General features: G+C 42.9%; 1 protein-coding gene across 2 annotated transcripts in view; it reads right to left on the reverse strand.

Annotated features, from left to right (window-relative positions):
- Window positions 1–3333: 3333 nt before the first annotated feature.
- The window catches only part of LOC139409152 (serine/threonine-protein kinase STK11-like), a 38991-nt gene continuing 23142 nt past the window's right edge, over window positions 3334–19182 (reverse strand). The window contains exons 10-11 of one of the 2 annotated variants that reach the window (XM_071153917.1): window positions 7020–7311; window positions 3334–5047 (exon numbers count right to left, since the gene is read on the reverse strand). In XM_071153917.1, coding sequence (XP_071010018.1) covers window positions 7064–7311 — 248 coding nt within the window. In that variant the 3' untranslated portion in view covers window positions 3334–5047; window positions 7020–7063. The remainder of the gene's footprint in view (window positions 5048–7019; window positions 7312–19182) is intronic. The other variant, XM_071153918.1, reaches the window with a different exon arrangement.

Genomic DNA, 19182 nt, shown 5'->3' on the forward strand with positions numbered 1-19182 from the left:
ACACTATACAGTATCATGTAGGCTATTTAAAGAATACACCCCTAGATAGTATTTACAGTACCATAGTGTCTCTTACTGCTGTGATTCCTTTCTCCTCTTAGAGAAGTGATGATGTAAAGAGCCAGTATGCTCTCTGCACTAGTCTATCCACTGTGAAACTAGGTGCTATTAGCCTTGAAATCATCTCAAGATCTGGATACAAAGTTTATCTGGGCGTAATAGGCCAGTCTTGACTGATAGGCCAGCCAAGACTGTTTAATTGTAATGTGATGTAATTTAATCTGAATCTATGGTACTAGGAACAGAAACAGAGGAATTTGAAAATTCATTTTTTTTCTTCTCATAAACGATCATTAAATGGGTATGAAGATGCTGTCCTAATTTGGACACCAAATAAATTGCAGTATCCATATTAGGACCGCCTCGTCATATCCACACTGGATCAGAGAATATTCTTCATCAAGTATCCTTGTTGCTTAATGTCTGGCCTCATGTTTCCATAAAAAAAAATGTCTTACTGCTTTCCAGAAAAGTGATGGTTGTTAGGACATGTTGTTCTTTGTATTTGTTGTTTGTCTATGCTTGTTTTACATTTCACAGCTGGTTGTGACTGTAGTAACTGGCATATTGGAGGCCAGGGTTAGAACAACTTAAATGACAGGTCATTTCTGTGCCAAAAATACCTTGTTAGCTAATGGAGGCATCTCAAGTGTTACTGAACCAGGGGTTGGAACTAAAACATTTTGTCCAATCGTTTAGTTTTGAACAGAACCGCAAATCTTTCATTTTGTTCCACTGTTCCGACCAGCAAGAGTTTAGAACCCCCAAAAAAGAACTGGTTTATATTGTTCCTTTTTTAACCTGTCAAATTATGTATTACATTTCTTTACATTTAGCTCATTAAATGAGCGCAGACAGAGCAGGCAAACTAGTTGTTTACATGCGTGATGGACAGGCAAGTGTAGCCTATGGTGCAAGATGCAACAGAAATTTTGCGGTTGGAGAGAGCGAGAGGGTTGAAGTGATGGGCATCTTATGACGACATGCATTATCTGAATTCGGTCCACAGAATTATACCTACGGAGCGGCTTCTATGGAGGAACGTTGAATGTCCTTCGAGCAAGCCAGCTAGTTAGTGTGTGCAGAGTCACACCATAATTAAAAACATATTTTGTAGTTAATAAATTCGACATGAAACATGATAACTAAGCCTATAGTATCCGTAACTAGCATTGAAAAAGTTAATCCATTATTTTCTAGCTAATTAAAAAGGGCTCCTGACTTCTGAATCAAGCTTGTAACCTCAGTACAGGAGCCTATGCTTTGGAAAGGAGCAGGTGTCTCTCTCTCTCTCACACACACACAAAGATGTTCAGCTTGCAGGCAGACACTGGAATAAGTTTGAGTGAGGGCTTTGCATAGGCGTTTTGTTGTGGGACTAAAAACAAATGCCTGGAATGTAACATAACGTTATTAATCGGTTCCAAAGCTTTGAAAAATAACTGGTCTGTTCTGGAACAGTAAGGATCACTTTCATTCCAGGTTCCGTTTCTGTTCCTTGAAAAATGTTGTTCCTTTGTTCCAACCCCTGCTGTTAGAATCACACATCAAAGGCAAGGCTCCCTTGGCCTCCTCCACGACAGTGTTGGTTAGTGCTGGTCTATAGCTGTAAAGGTTTAAATGAAGGCTTTGAATGGGGCTGATGTTGCCCTCGCAGACATTTGCGTTTATTGAATTTATTCATAAAGGCATACTTTCTTGTGCATGGGTTTACCAAACAGGCTTTATTTGTTTGCTCACTTTCTTTTCTTTCCCCTCCTTCGCCTGTGAAAGTTGATAACGCAGCAGCGCATCCCTCTGGGCTATAAGGACTGCTCTTCTTGTCCGTTATTTGGAGCAAATTCCACACCTTCTCCTTTGACATCCTCTGTGTGGACTTTGCAACCCAATGCCATTCAAGTGTAACCCCATTATCAGATTATGTCTTATGTGCCAAAAGAAGGCAAGGAATGGCATGCCCGTTCCAGAATTACCTTGGAAACTATTTTGCACTTAACTGTGTAGTGGCTGGGAGTCTGCTTCTCCTACATCCCACAATCAGCAGGAATATTTGATCAAAAACAAGGGGAGTCCCCCTCCCGTAGTTGAAGTCCACTCTGCCTGGTCTCTTGCTGAGGGTGTAACACAATTAAGATAGAGAAATTGCCGTAAATGGAAAAGAGGGAGATATTTCTAGCTTTCATTTCCCTCCTTTTGGGTGTGACCGTGCTACTTCACAGCCCCGGTGAATCAGATGTGTTTCCTCTAATAGGGACATCAGATAGCTCCTTGTTATAGCTGAGTGGACTCACAGGCAGAAGGTACCTTAACTCATTAGGGGAACAATGGCCAAGATCAAAGCTGGTGAGAGGGCTTGAATTGGTCTTCTAGCGTGGAGGCTAGTGATATCCTTCCTTTCCCTCACCTACTTCACATAGCCCAGACATTAGACAGTGCACATTATGTCACCATGGGAAGGAAACCCAGGGGCTTCACATGTCTCAGCACCATTTTGTGTCATTACCAGGTGCCTTTATGGAGGCGTTTAGAACGTCAAGGAATGAGACGGATTCTTTCGCCAGTCGCCTTGGGAACAAACAAGATCAGATGCCTTTGAGGTTACTGGTTACTCAGCATTCTTGTCAGTAATGAGAGGAATGGTGCATCATTTCTGGACTTAGCAAGGGGGTGACAACACCAACTTAATGAAAAAGACTAGAGGCGCAAATAAATTAGTGCATTTGTACAAAGAGTAACTTTGTTGTGTATACAAGCACAATGGAACTAGTGTAGTCTCATTTATTAGGCGTAGACGTAACTGGGGGCACTGTGGTGAAAGACGTTTTGTACACAAGTAGCCTGTCCAATGCATTGACGCATTACTGTGCATAGGTTTGCATGATAATTAACCGTTTTAGTACATATATTCATGATTTCTCAGAACTACTGCACCAAATGAATGATTCCATGGTCGTCGGTCGACAGAACAGACATTTAAATCAGCACTGGTACTTAAGAGGTTTTATGTTCCTTAGAATCTACCTTTGTTTAGGAGTCATGCCATGCTAACTGATAATCTACAATTGAGTTTTATTTCCATGAAAGACAAAAATATACAATCTATTTCTGTATTCCTGCTTGTTATAACTGCTATATTTCTCAAACTAGTTACGTAGAGCTTTATAAATAACTGATTTGTTGACCCAGAACTATATGAGCCTTGAGGGACCAAACAATTAAACCGTTATTTGGGGATTTTCCAATAAGTAAATAAATGAATAAGGCATTAATGGTTGTCTCATTTTTACTTTTAATGGTACTCAAAAGCAAAAAGAGTGGGAAGAAGAGGAAGACAAGGGGACTGCAACACTATCCTCCCTCTTCTCCATCCCATGTGTTGTTCATTTCAGGTGTTGAGGGTCTGACAGTGTGTGGAGCTGTTAATGCACCAGAACCCATGCACATCAATGAATGACTTCACAGTGATTAGGGTTCCCAATCGATTGCAAAGCAGAGTGAAAGTAGGACAGCAGTCTCAACCTCCATAAGAACTACATCAGCAAATATGGCAGAATAAAAAATGCCAGCATTCCCCAATAGCTTTACTCCAATATTGCTATGATCACCCACTAATACCCTGTGGATTTATTTACCAACCTGCAGCAAAGCTATGACTTCTGTTCGCTTTTGCCCTTGGATTTATAAAAGATGCAGTGTTGGGGTAGGGGTAGCCTTTTTGGTCTGTGTGAACATCACTCTCAGGGATGGTCCAGTTCAGTACAAGGTTTGACAATCCAGATCAATAGTGGCAAGGCCAGCTCCACTAAAACAAGCCCATCACAGCAGGAGCCACATATCATCTTATCAAAGTAGGCTGCAGCCAACCCTCCCACCAGCCAATACACCAATCAGAATAATACATCAAAGTCAAGGTGAAGCAATCTGCAGTATAGCGTTGTAGTGCCAGAGAAACCTGCAGGTTTGACTGCAGCAGCACACTAGCATGAGCAAATACAGGATGTTCCTTCAAAGATACACTATGCAGAAATGGTAATTTCCTGGTTGCAAAAATTATAATAGTTCGCCTAATTTGAGATATGTGACAAAACAAGCAAGTATAGCGTAGAGAATCAATAATTGTACCAAATAGTGTTTTCAGCTGGTGTACAAAACCGAAAGTAAAAGACGCAGAAAGGAAACTAACGGGAAGCATAGGAATAGCACACATAGAACAGATCTACCGCTTCTTAGAAAAACCGAACAAAATTAGTGACAGAACTGATAAATCTCAGTGAAATGTCAGTTTATCAACTGGCTCGCTCTCAGAACCTAACCATTGAGCCTGGGGACGAGTCGGTCATAAAGTTTCACACTGCCTATTGTTTGATTGACAAGATACATTTATTTATAATACAGCCACAAATAAAGAGAAAAATCACAGAACAAACAGCTGGTGAGGTTGGGGTGCATTTTATATAAATAATAATTAAAAACCCATTTTGGGGACTAAAACACCAAAACAAAACTAAAGATGCAAAAAAAAATCTAAAGCAAAGACATTCTCGAATAGTTATGCATCCTTGGCTTGTCTATAGTTCCCTTTTCTTTAGCCTGCATATGCCGTTAATGCATTTCTTATTAAATGATCATACTTATTACCGTTACAAATATTGTAGTTTATTGAAATGACCCATGTCATTCAATACACATCACAATGTGCGCTTTAATACAGAGTAACTGTAGGAGAAACAGTGTAGTAGTCTAAAACGAGCTACATTCATACAGTGAGGGGTGGGATTCCCAGTATGATCTGCAGAAGGGGGTAAGTCCTAGCCTCTTCTCCATTTCTCTCCGGAGCTTCACTTACATCATCACGTTGTCAGACAGAAAATAACTAGTGAAATAAACCACTGTAGTGCATCATGTCCTGTTATTGCATGCTGCAGACCAGGCTGTCAAAACATTCATCACCCAAACGTCAGGGAGACGGAAAATAGAGAACACAAACCTGAGGGAATCAAAAACCGACAATTAGCTACAATCATTTACAGTATTACTCAATGAGTTATCAGCACCCCTCAATTAAACATTTGCACAATACAGTTAAAGATGACTGAATAATAGAGGATTCATATAGTATTACAGTCTAAATAATGCAGGACTCACATAGTATTACAGTCTAAATAATGGAGGATTCATATAGTATTAGTCTAAATAATGGAGGATTCACATAGTATTACAGTCTAAATAATGGAGGATTCATATAGTATTAGTCTAAATAATGGAGGACTCACATAGTATTACAGTCTAAATAATGGAGGACGCACATAGTATTACAGTCTAAATAATGGAGGACTCACATAGTATTACAGTCTAAATAATGGAGGACTCACATAGTATTACAGTCTAAATAATGGAGGACTCACATAGTATTACAGTCTAAATAATGGAGGACTCGCATATTATTACAGTCTAAATAATGCAGGACTCACATAGTATTACAGTCTAAATAATGGAGGACTCGCATAGTATTACAGTCTAAATAATGGAGGACTCGCATAGTATTACAGTCTAAATAATGGAGGACTCACATAGTATTACAGTCTAAATAATGGAGGACTCACATAGTATTACAGTCTAAATAATGGAGGACTCACATAGTATTACAGTCTAAATAATGGAGGATTCACATAGTATTACAGTCTAAATAATGCAGGACTCACATATTATTACAGTCTAAATAATGGAGGACTCGCATAGTATTACAGTCTAAATAATGGAGGACTCACATAGCATTACAGTCTAAATAATGAAGGACTCACATAGTATTACAGTCTAAATAATGGAGGATTCATATAGTATTAGTCTAAATAATGGAGGATTCACATAGTATTACAGTCTAAAAGAACAATGGAACCAAGATTGTATGGATAGTATTCTGCATTGCTTCTCCACTCAGTTGGTGCTGTAAGCCTCTGTGGCCATTCGCAGTGAGTGGGAAATTATGTCATCTTCAATTTCATACAGTACTAAATATGCCAATAAAATCATTTCCCAGGGGTACTGTATTATATAAATATTTTAACAAATATGTTAAATGTGTTGCATATAGCACGAAACATGTTTGTTAGGAAGGGATATTCTTCAAATTAGCATCAGAATCCCCTATTGGCTCAGGAGATGTGTGACGGTTGCAATGCATTTGTATGAACCTGTTAACCAGGAAGGAGTGCATGATGGGATCCTTCATTTTTCCTTCAGAAAGAGGAATGTGAGGCAGGGGGAGTTTGTTAAAGAGTCAGAGCCCGTACTCAGCAATGACTCATCGGGAGAGAGAGAGAGAGAGAGAGAGAGAGAGAGAGACGGAGGGAGAAAGAGGGGAACCCACATGAATGAGCAGCTGCCTCGGGGGGAACACAGAGAGAGGGGGGAAAATGGGAAGAGAGAAGCCTAGAAAGCAGATTATGCTGCATCTCCCTCCCACGCAGTCCGCCCACACACTCCTGCTCTCCATCCATACAGAGGAGAGCATCAGCGTCAGTCAGGGCTCTTCCAACCCAACCCCGTCCCTAGCACCATACGCTGCGTCAACCAGCCCAATCCTGCCTCTCCAATAACCGAGCCTTCCTCTCCCTCCCTGGAGACGCCACTCTACTGTTCGGCTCCATAATTAGACTCCTCAGGCCTGTGTTTTTTTTAACCTTGAGAGCAGCTTGGAAGATAATCAAGGCACACATGCGTAATTACACCAGGCAGACGTGTAGCCAGAATCTTACTTCCATTTGCTTTTTTGTATACAATTAGCTGTAGGTTTCAGGAGGAGATCAAAGGAGTATGTCATCTCAGTTAAATTGATAAAAATGTCATCTTACTTGGATTTAGTAGCATTATCATCTGAAGGTCACAGGGATGCCACAATGTCTAAACTACACCATATTGTACAGCTGTTAAACACTCCCCCAATGCCTCCTCCTACTCACCTGTCCAGTATATGTGTTCAGGGCTGGGGGTCCAGGGGCTGCCCTCATTGCTGCTTGCAGTTGGACAGCTTGCGGATGCGGCTGTAGGTGGACACTCCTTTGCGTGAGGGGTTGGAGGAGGAGGAGGAGGAGAGGCGTTCTGATCGGGACCTGGTCCTGCTGGTGGTTGGGTAGTGGTCCTGGTCTGTCTCCGTGCCGTTCACACATAGGGTCCTGAGCCCCAGCCCCAGCCCCGGCCCCACACAACCCCCCTGGTGCCCGTTCTGCTCCAGCCCATCCTCATGCACCCGACCTGGGGAGAGAACACAGAGAGGTTGAAGTCAGTGGTCTAAGCTGACTCAGGGAAACATACGCTGTCAGCCATCAGGTTAGACTCGTGGTGGAAGTCAGCTTTATGCACAGATCTGGGATCAGCTTACTCCCCCCAAACCATTAGGCGGAAATGAAAAAATGCCCTTAAATCATTGTCAGATAAGTATCTAGGTCTAGGAGGACGTTTTTCCTCCACACTGTTAGTAACAGGTCAGAGTGACCCGAGATAATGGGGGAGGTGAGCACTGAGCAGCCTTGAAGAAAGTTTGTTGACGGGCAAAAACTGTTGGGAGACCTTTATTAAAATGTAAGCATATTTTTACTGTGTTCTTCAGCGGTTTGCATTTTTACAAAAGAGACTGTTCAGGGTCGCTCCCAATATAATTTTATTAGCAAATGTAGCATAGAAATAAAACACTGCATTCAAACATTGACAAGAATAGCACATTTGCACATATCCCAGAAAATGTCAAATATCTCACCTAAAGAGAATACATTTACTAATTAATGCTAAAGCGTTTCATGCCATTTCTTCTGTGGGTGAAACTCAGCACAAACCCAAAACAGCCTGCTTTATTTAAGATGCAGTTCTTCTAAAGTTGCAAAAGTCTTGCAAAACTAAGGTGAGGTGGGCTTTAGCTTAAGTAGTGACATTTGGGTCCGCTTGCCAAATCAAATCCTCCAGACACGAACAGTATTCTCACCAGTCCTGTTTTTTAGTCCAAGACTATGCTTCTATGTCCGAGAAACCCTCTGTAGAGTTAGGGCTGTTGCGGTGACAGTATTGCCACCACACCGGGAGTCATGACTGCAGTCAAAAACCACGTGACTCAAGAATGTGTTGGTAGTAGGCCTATCCAATTCACTAATGAACGTCAGGTTACTAATGGCCTGACACTCAGGGCTCTATTGTCCCTCTAACCACTCTGACGTTAATGCAAATGCAATCTAAAATCACATCAAACACTTATCAAAACAGTATCATGCTTAAATTTTTTATTTTTTTTAAACTCACCACTAGGCTACATTTTGTTACATCTGTGATTATCAATTTGAAGAAAGAAGTTCAACAACAGGTTGGATCTGAATGGAAAACATGGTTGTTTTAGATGTTGTTGTAGATGTTGTTTCAAAGCCAAACACAATGAAATGGACAGCGCTTTCTAAGGTGATGATTCATTCAACAGGCCTTTAAGACATTGCATGTAGAACACCCATACGAATATCAGGGCTAATGCATATGCCTATATATGAGCCCAAGCCCGAAAGAAAAAAACAGAATTAAAAATGATTGAGCTGTTATACAATACATAGCCTACCACATGTTACGCAGTGGCGGTCAGTGTCGTTTAAGATAAGTGAGGACAAATGTTTTTTCATGAGCATGGCCTTATTTCTATTACAGCATATTGGATGACTGGTATTTATATTCCATTCACCCAGTTCAATGTAACATCGATAGGTTTAGGCTACTACAAGATACTCAAATTCTCCCTATACCCATCATGAGGTTGCCACAACCGAGCCTATGAATGAAAGTTTACAACGTAGGAGCACGCACACCAGGTCGAAAGAGAAATATGGAGGTCACACAGTGACAGACAGTTACACATTATATACTGCCTTGCACAATCTTGCCTGCATCTAGCTTGCAAATTAATTTCGATTGGACAAATTTAGGCATTTTCATCCCGTTTTGTTTACTTCCGTTTAAGAAACGTTTTTCAACAGAATCGGTGGATGAATACACTCCTGATCATAGCAGCCACGTTGTATTCACTCTATGCACTCTTCTCTCACCTTTTCTCTTAATGTGTGGACAACACATCAGCTGTATGTGACCAGGCATAAAAATAAATAAAATAAATAAACACCTTTCCAAACCGAACAGCTACACAGCCTACATCAACGTTAGTGTACAGTCAGTAAGCGGTTACACCAGCGGGCCTCGTGGCAGTATATTTGTAATACCAAAAAGCTTACATTGTGTTGGAAAGTCAAAGCCAGTGAGCTAACATACACCCTGCTCAAACAGAGGGATTCCTTCAGTAGGCTAAACTACCTAGCTGCATTTGCTAGCTAAGTAACGTTAAGTGAAACTGAAAAAGAAATGAAATCTCTATTTCCCTCTTGCTTCTTCCTTATTTTTTGTAAGGAATTCAATTTGTTCAACTATTGTCTTTACCTCTCTGAGTCAAATACTCACCACATTTTATACACTGCATTGCTAGCTAGCTGTAGCTTATGCTTTCAGTATTATATTAATTATCTGATCCTTTGATTGGGTGGACAACATTTCAGTTCATGCTGCAAGTGCTCTGATAGGTGGGCGTAATTTCTCCAGAAGTTGTCATAATTATTGTGTAAATCTATGGAAGTGGGTGAGAACCATGAGCCTCCTAGGTTTTGTATTGAAAAACAAATGATAATCCCACTAAGAGCAAACCAGAAGGGATGCGTATCGCTGCAGAATGCTGTGGTAGACATGCTGGTTAAGTGTGCCTTGAATTCTAAATAAAATCACAGACCGAGTGTCACCAGCAAAGCGCCTCCACACCTCCTCCATGCTTCACGGTGGGAACCACACATGCAGAGAACATACGTTCACCTACTCTGCGTCTCACAAAGACAGCGGTTGGCACCAAAAATCGCAAATTCGGACTCAGAAAAAAAAAAAAAAAAAAAAGGCTTCCAGCGGTCTACCGTCTATTGCTCGTTTCTTGGCGCAAGCCTCTTCTTCTGATTGGTATCTTTTTGTAGTGGCCTCTTTGCAGAAATTTGACCATGAAGGCCTGATTCACGCAGTTGATGTAGAGACGTGTCTAAAATATATTCACATAATTTTCCTGCCTCATGATGCCATCCATTTTGTAAAGTTCACCAGTCCCTTCTGCAGAAAAGCACCCCAACAACATGGTGCTGCCACACCCATGCTTCACCCATGTTCTTCAGTTTACAATCCTCACCCATTTTCCTCCCAACATAACAATGATCCTTATGGCCAAACAGACCAGAGGACATTTCTACAAAAAGCGCAATCTTTGTCCCCATGTGCAGTTGCAAACAATAGTCTGGCTTTTTTATGGCGGTTTTGGCACAGTGGCTTCTTCCTTGCTGAGCGGCCTTTCAGGTTGTCGATATAGAACTTGTTTTACTGTGGATATAGATACTTTTGTACCCGTTTCCTCCAGCATCTTCACAAGGTCCTTTGCTGTTGTTCTGGGTTGGCACATTTCACACCAATGTACGTTCATCTCTAGGAGGCAGAACGCGTCTCCTTCCTGAGCGGTATGACGGCTGCATGGTCCCATGGTGTTTATACTTGCATACTATTGTTTGTACAGATGAATGTGGTACCTTCAGGCGTTTGGAAATTGCTCCCAAGGATGAACCAAACTTGTGAAGGTCTACACATTTTTTTTCTGTGAATTATAAGTGAAATAATCTGTCTAAACACATTTTTGGAAGAATGACTTGTGTCATGCACAAAGTAAGTGTCCTAACCAAACTGCCAAAACTATAGTTTGTTAAGAAATTGGTGGAGTGGTTGAAAAATGAGTTTAAATTGACTCCAACCTCAACTGTATGTATAGATAGAAAGATCACATTTACATAAGTATTCAGACCCTTTACTCAGTACTTTGTTGATGCAACTTTGGCAGCGACTACAGCCTAGAGTCTCTTGGGTATGACGCTACAAGCTTAGCACACCTGTATTTGAGGAGTTCCTCCCAATCTTGTCTGCAGATCCTCTTCGAGCACTGTCAAGTTGGTTGGAGAGCGTTGCTGCACAGCTATTTTCAGGTCTCTCCAGAGATATTAGATCGAGTTCATGTCCAGGCTCTGGCTGGGCCACTCAAGGACATTCAGAGACTTGTCCCAAAGTCACTCCTGCATTGTCTAGGCTGTGTGCTTAGGGTCGTTGTCCTGTTGGAAGGTGAACCTTCACCCCAGTTTGAGGTCCTGAGCGCTTTGGAGCAGGTTTTCATCAAGGATCTCTGTACTTTGCTCCGTTCATCTTTCTCTCGATCCTGACTGGTATACCAGTCCCTACTGCTGGAAAACACCCCCACAGCATGATGCTGCCACCACCATGCTTTAACGTAGGTTTCCTCCAGACGTGACACTTGGCATTCAGGCCAAATAGTTCAATCTTGATTTCAACAGACCAGAGAATCTTGTTTCTCATGGTCTGTGTCCTTGAGGTGCCTTTTGGCAAACTCCAAGCGGGCTGTCATGTTCTTTTTACTCTAGAGTGGCTTCCGTCTGGCCACTCTACCATAAAGGCCTGATTGGTGGAGTGCTGCAGAGATGGTTGTCCTTCTGGAAGGTTCTCCCATCTCCACAGAGGAACTCTAGAGCTCTGTCAGAGTGACCATTCGGTTTTTGGTCACCTCCCTGACCAAGGCCCTTCTTCCCAGATTGCCTAGTTAGGATGTTTGTACAGAACTTGTCAACTTAAATAGATTGTCATAAGGTAAGAAATGTTTGCTGCCATCTCAGATGATGCAAATACTTGAGTTTCTTGTCTGAACTGGTTTCGCTTCATTATAGAGAGCAGAACATGACATCTCTCAGTGATATGTTGCTCCAGGAACCAAGATAAAGTGTGCAACAGGTTAGTAAAACACACAAGTTGAAAAATGAAAAGAAAACTAAATTGTCTCAAAGCAAACTACATGACATTAATAATCATTAATCATGACCTTTCATGAATGGGGTGATGAAGTCACCCTGATTTATGCACACAGGTTCACCAGGCAAAAGATGACTAAAACCCCGGTCATAACGACAATCATCACCATAATTAACCACAATTGACATCTGCACATTGTTAGACTTGTTCAATCAGAAATCAAAGTGCTTCCGGCACTCTCAGTAATTGAACACCAGCTAAATGAAGTCTGACTGGGCCCTCGCTCTCCCTCTAAACCCCCTGTGAAGCTGTCGACACTGGGCTTACTGATTAGCCTGGGCCATAAATATGTAATCAAAGGCAGCACAGCGACACCGGGCTCGCTCTCATTAACCTCCCCCTCACAGCACCTCTCCTCCCCTTTACTCCAACAATGGCTAACCTGTGAAGACCTGTGCCTGTCACCCCCTTTCTGACAACAGCAAAGGTGACAAAAGAACAGGTAGAATCATAGTGTCAGAGCATAAAGAGAGGGAGGAGAGAAAGAGGCGGAGGAAGGGGGGGGATATACAGTGCAAGTGACTTAACGAACTGCAGTAGGATGACTCACCTAGTTGCCATGGCAACTTAAAACACTCACTACTCTCTAATCGGCGATTTTGAACTGCTGCTCATGGAGCCGGGGAGCGGAGAGAGGGGGGTGTTTATGTTTCCGGAAATAATTGAAATACGTGGTGGTGGTGTGTGTGTGTGAGTATGCACAAAATGAGCACAAGGCTGACGCCGGGGTCACAAACTAGGACGTTTGACGTCAAATACACCCCAGGCCATACATACACCTCCCTCTCTTTCTCTAAAACACCTCACCTCTCTAATGCAGTCAAGCTGTGCTCCCTCTATAATGGGTTGCATTGTTGCACAGTATGAGTGGGTGCTGCTGGGGTGGTTTCTATGCACTAAATGAGTAGCAACCATGTACTGCGCATCCCTATACACATACAAATCCTTTAGGAGTTCCTAAATTGCTTAAGAATGCTTCAACCGTAAGAGGAATAGAGAGAGAAAGAGAGAGAGAGAAAATACAGAAGTGAGTGGTGTGCAGTATAGGAGGCTCAGACTGGGGGCAAGAAAAAAAACAGACTACTACTATATGACAGATAGAAATGTTCATTAGAATTTGTATGACACCGTTGTTCCCCTACACACTCACACGGTTGTTCCCCTTTCTCGCAAATCAGCCTCCCAACAGGCATTGCCACGCTGTGATTCTGGTTATTTTAAAGCCCTATTTTCCAAATTTAAACAGCTCCAGCATGGCAGAGAGCAAACAACAGACTCCGATGAGTGAGGGAAAAAAATAAAATAATAATCTGGTCCGATACCTATTTTTGGGGGGACAAACTTACCGATACTGACATATCTGCTGATATTCTATTTTATGTCAGAGAAATTAAAAAGTGTATGTTTTCCACACGGAATTCTTATAAATTGCCATCCAAAACTAGCAATTGTCCAATAAATATTCTTCAAATGTTGATTTCTTACATTGTGAAATTAATAACATGAGAATGACTGCAAGTGTTCAGATAAGCATAAGATTCCCTTTTTTCATCCTATTTATTAAATATTGGTTATCGGTGGATTTATCGTCCGATACAGGAAATAAAAGGCCAATATTGGCAGATTATGTCGGTGAACCGATATATCGGTCGGACTCTTAAGGGTAGTGGGTATAATTTCGCAAAATATCCTCCACAGGACACCCAAGAGGAAGCAATGGTGAATCAAATCAAAAATACAAATAATATTTTTGTGCTTCCCTTTGAAGAGGAGAGTAGGGAATAAAATGTACTCTGAACATAAACAAAATTCCGGTTTAAATTGACTTAACTTTAATTGGAAACACACAATGCACAAGAAGCCAAGGCAGACAAATCACTTAATAAAAGACTGCCAGGAAATAGTGAATTGAAAGGAAAAAAATTAAAAGAATGATGGATACTCTCTCTGCATGCTGTCCTCATGTAATTGGGTATGGACCGATTGGAAACATTTCCACAGTTCAAACAAGCCCATAAAGGTCTATTGTGGAAAGATAAATAATGTAATCTCCTTGAAAACCAATATAATAAAAAAAAAGCTAATGAAAACAATTTCCATCCCTTCTTATCTCTAAGAAGACAGAATGGCTAGGAATGGCTGATTTAGTGTTTTGAACTTCACAGTGGTTATAAGAGAGGAGGCGATTTGGCCAATCTTCTATATTATGACTCAGGTAGGCGAATCACTGCAGTCAATAGGAAAAAGTAAAACATTAACCCAAAACTAACCCATACTAGAATGAGTCATTAAAAACAGGCAAATAGCTGTGTGGTCTTATCACGGCATCTATCAAATGTACTGCTATCAGTTAACAAATCAGAACACAGGGACAATCAGGAACAATCCGATTTCAGATTAGATTCCTAGATGCCATACAATCTAATCTTCACTGTTCCCATCTTATCTTTTGATATAATATGCCTTTTTGTATTAATTCAATACTGGATCCCTGTCGCTTTGAGTGAAACGCATAGTTGCTATAGCCTTGAAATACAGAGTGTGTAATGTATCCTACATCACAGCCGGTGCCTAGGGCTTTAACAGTGGGCCAAGAATGACTATACCGTGTCTCTAACCGGACCCACGACACCAACAGCATGCAGTAATTAGCAGAGGTAGGCGAGGACTTATTGAGCGATTCTAGCACCTTATGTTACAACATTTGTACAAGACAGCAAATATAAGTCTACCTTCAGGCATTAGCTACTGCTATACTATATTACTATGACAAACTGTTAGAATGTGAGAAATGACCAATGCTAAACCAATGTCCTCAATGCAAAAGGTAAATATATCAATAATCCATAAAAATATGTGCACATCACAGAAAGTTACAGACAGAGAGAAAAAGAGTTCTACTAAGGACAGTGGAAATGAACCCAACAACCAAGTCCATGGACATTCTCAGAGCATGAGGTACTCAACTTCATCTGCTCCCTCCTCTTCCAGACTCCTCTCAGCGATGACCTTGTCCAATCACTAATCTCAGCCGGGGCAAAGTGACTTACTGGTCCATAGTAGCAGCCAGCCCACACTCACTGGGCTGATGCAATTACAGATAGACTGACCAGCTCTTCCGGAGAGATGGACGGACTCACTCACTCGACAGTATATAGATAACACCTGGGACAATTCAATATCCTCCCGAGGACAGATCTGGGATGATCATCTAATCCAGGGCTCTCCAACCCTGTACCCGAAAAGCTACCATCCTGTAGGTCTTCGATCAAACCCTAATCTACCCATCCGAACCTAATAATTACCTGGTTGACAAGCTGAATCGGGATAGTTAAAACAGCAAAAAAATAAAACTACAGGTGGATTGCTCTCCATGAACAGGGATGGAGAGCCCTGTTCTAATCAAATAACGGCGACAGAGGGGGTGGCATCGATTTGGAGGTGGAGGGTCCGTCATGGTCTGGGGCGGTGTGTTACAGCGTCATCGGACTGAGCTTTTATTATTTTTTTTGTGTAAATATTTGTATGAACATAACATGTTCAATTTGCTGAAAATAAATTCAGTTGACGGTGAGAGGATGTTTATTTTTTTTTGCTGAGATTTGGTGTGGCCACCAGCTGCATTAAGTACTGCAGTGCATCTCCTCCTCATGGACTGCACCAGATTCATCAGTTCTTTCTGTGATATGTTACCCCACTCTTCCACCAAGGCACCTGCAAGTTCACAGACATGTCTGGGGGGGGGGGGGGGGGGGGGGGTGGCTCAAGCCCAAGCCCAAGCCCAAGCCCAAGCCCAAGCCCAAGCCCTCCAATCCAACAGGTCCCAGACCTGAGATCCAGGCTCTTCACTGGCCATGGCAGAACACTGACATTCCTGTCTTGCAGGAAATCACGCACAGAACAAGCAGTATGGCTGGTGGCATTGTCATGCTGGAAAGTCATGTCAGGATGAGCCTGCGAGAAGGGTACCACATGAGGGAGGAGGATGTCTTCCCTGTAACACACAGCATTGAGATTGCCTGCAATGACAACAAGCTCAGTCCGATGATGCTGTGACACACCGCCCCAGACCATGACGGACCCTCCACCTCCAAATCGATCCCACTCCAGAGTACAGGCCTCGGTGTAACGCTCATTCCTTCGATGATACACAAATCTGACCATCACCCCTGGTGAGACAATTCCGCAACTCGTCGGTGAAGAGCACTTTTTGTCAGTCCTGTCTGGTCCAGTGGCGGTGGGTTTGTGCCCATAACCGACGTTGTTGCCGGTGATGTCTGGTGAGGACCTGCCTTACAACAGGCTTACAAGCCCTCAGTCCAGCCTCTCTCAAGCATGGGAAGCAGTGTTTAAACCCTTTACAATAAAGATCTGTGAAGTTACTTGGATTTTAAGAATTATCTTTGAAAGGACAGGGTACTGAAAAAGGGACGTTTCTTTTTTTGATGGGTTTAAAAAATATATATAAAATAAAAAAATAAAATCTCCCATTGTTTCAAATGACCGAAAAGAGCTTCTAGACATCAAAACAGTGATTACTAAACTCGTCAGATGTGGTAGGGCTTGCAAACTATCCCAGATTACAAAGGGAAACAGAGCCGCGAGCTTCCCAGTGACACAGGCCTACCAGACTAACTAAATGCCTTCTATGCTTGCTTCAAGGTAACCAACACTGAACCATGCATGAGAGCACCAGCTGTTCCGGATGACTGTGTGATCACGCTCTCCATAGCCGATGTGAATAAGTCCTTTAAACAAGTTAACATTCACAAGGCCGCAGGGTCAGACAGATTACCAGGATGTGTACTCCGAGCATGCGCTGACCAACTGGCAAGTGTCTTGACATTTTCAACCTAACCCTGACCTAGTCTGTAATACCTACATGTTTCAAGCAGACCACCATAGTCCCCGTGCCCAAGAACACTGTCTAAATTACTAATCACCTGTAGCAATCCCATCTACAGTCATGAAATGCTTTGAAAGGATGGTCATGGCCCATATCAACACCATCATCCCAGACACCCTGGACCCACTCGAATTCGCATACCTACCCAACAGATCCACAGATGACGCCATCTCTATCGTACGCCACACTGCCCATTCCCACCTGGACAAAAATAACACCTACATGTGAATGCTGTTCATTGACTACAGCTCAGCGTTCAACACCATAGTGCCCTCCAAGCTCACTACTAAGGACCCTGGGATTAAACTCCCTCTGCAATTGGATAATAGAATTTGACAGGATGCTGAGGCTAGGCAACAACACATTCGCAGCGCTGACCCTCAAACCCAATCAATCACCTAACCTCAGGGCCGTGTGCTTAGCCCCCTCCTGCAGTCCCTGTTCGCCCACGACTGTGTGGCCGCACATGACTCCAACACCATCATTAACTTTGCTGACAACACAACGGGAGTAGAACTGATCACTGACGATGATGAGACAGCCTACAGGGAGGTCAGAGACCTGGCAGTGTGATGCCAGAACAACAACCTCTCCCTCAACACCAGCAAGACAAAATTTGCTTATTGTGGACTACAGGAAACAAAAGGCAAAGCACACCCCCATTTACATCGACAGGACAAGTAATGGAGACAATCAAGAGCTTCAAGTTCCCCCGTGTTCACATCACTAAGGACCAATCATGGCCCAAACACACCAACACAGTCGCAGAGGGCACGACAATGCCTCTTCCCCCTCAGGAGGCTGAAAAGATTTGTCATGGGCCCTCGAATCCTCAAAAGTTCTACAACTGCACCATTAAGAGCATCTTGAATGGCTGCATCAGCGCTTGGTATGGCAACTGCTCGGCATCCGACCGCAAGGTGCTACAGAGGGTAATGCGTATGGCCCAGTACATCACTGGGGCCGAACTCCCTGCCATCCAGGACCTCTATAGGAGGCAGTGTCAGAGGAAGCCCTAAAAAATGGTCAAAGTCAGTCTGTTCTCTCTGCTACTGCACAGCAAGTGGTACCGGAGCGCCAAGTCTGGTACAAAAAGGCTTCTACCCCAAAGCCATAAGACTGCTGAACAGTTAAGCAGAAAGTCCGGGTAGCCGTTTGGTTTTCACCCCTTACCTACATAGTACTTTTTTCATAACTCCACAAAACATTGACATTTGTGTCATGGTGTGGGTCCTTAGTAGGTCGTAGTGCAGTGCACAATGTCAGCAGCATTCCCTTGGCTCCACCAGACCTGGCGGTCTCCTCTCCTGCACTAGATAAGCGTCTGGCTACTGGTTACATTAGATTATTATGAAAGAGAAATGGGAGGACGAGGAAAAAACAAATGGAGACAGAACAGAACGAAATCCACAGACAATCAACTCCCATTACCATCTAGTCTACCCAGAGATGACTAATTACTAAATCAGGCTGGAGAGAAGCCACTTCCTCCCCTGTGTGTGTGTCTGTGGATTTGTGACAAGAACAAAAGGTGGCAGAGAGAGAAAGAGGTCCTCCTTTTTCTGTAGTCCACAATCATCTCTTTAGTCTTGGTTATGTTGAGGAATAGGTTGTTATTCTGGAACCACCCGGCCAGGTTTCTGACCTCCTCCCTATAGGCTGTCTTGTCGTTGATCAGGCTGTTGTGTCGTCTGCAAACTTAATGATGGTGTTGGAGTCGTGCCTGGCCATGCAGTCGTGGGTGAACAGGGAGTACAGGAGGGAACTGAGCACGCACCCCTGGGGGGCTCCAGTGTTGAGGATCAGCGTGGCAGATGTGTTGCTACCTACCCGCACCACCTGGGGACGGCCCGTCGGGAAGTCCAGGATCCAGTTGCAGAGGGAGGTGTTTAGTCCCAGGATCCTTAGCTTAGTGATGAGCTTTGAGGGCACTATGGTGTTGAACGCTGAGCTGTAGTCAATGAATAGCATTCTCATGTAGGTGTTCCTTTTGTCCAGGTGGGAAAGGGCAGTGTGGAGTGCAATAGAGATCGTCTGTGGATCTGTTTGGGCGGTATGCAAATTGGAGTGGGTCTAGGGTTTCTGGGATAATGGTGTTGATGTGAGCCATTACCAGCCTTTCAAAGCACTTTATGGCTACGGACATGAGTGCTACTTTGTGTTCTTGGGCACAACAGGGACTATGGTGGTCTGCTTGAAACATGTTGGTATTATAGACTCAATCAGGGACATGTTTAAAATGTCAGTGA

The sequence above is a fragment of the Oncorhynchus clarkii genome, chromosome 5 (assembly GCF_045791955.1).
Source record: "Oncorhynchus clarkii lewisi isolate Uvic-CL-2024 chromosome 5, UVic_Ocla_1.0, whole genome shotgun sequence".
In the NCBI taxonomy this organism is placed as follows: Eukaryota; Metazoa; Chordata; class Actinopteri; order Salmoniformes; family Salmonidae; genus Oncorhynchus; species Oncorhynchus clarkii.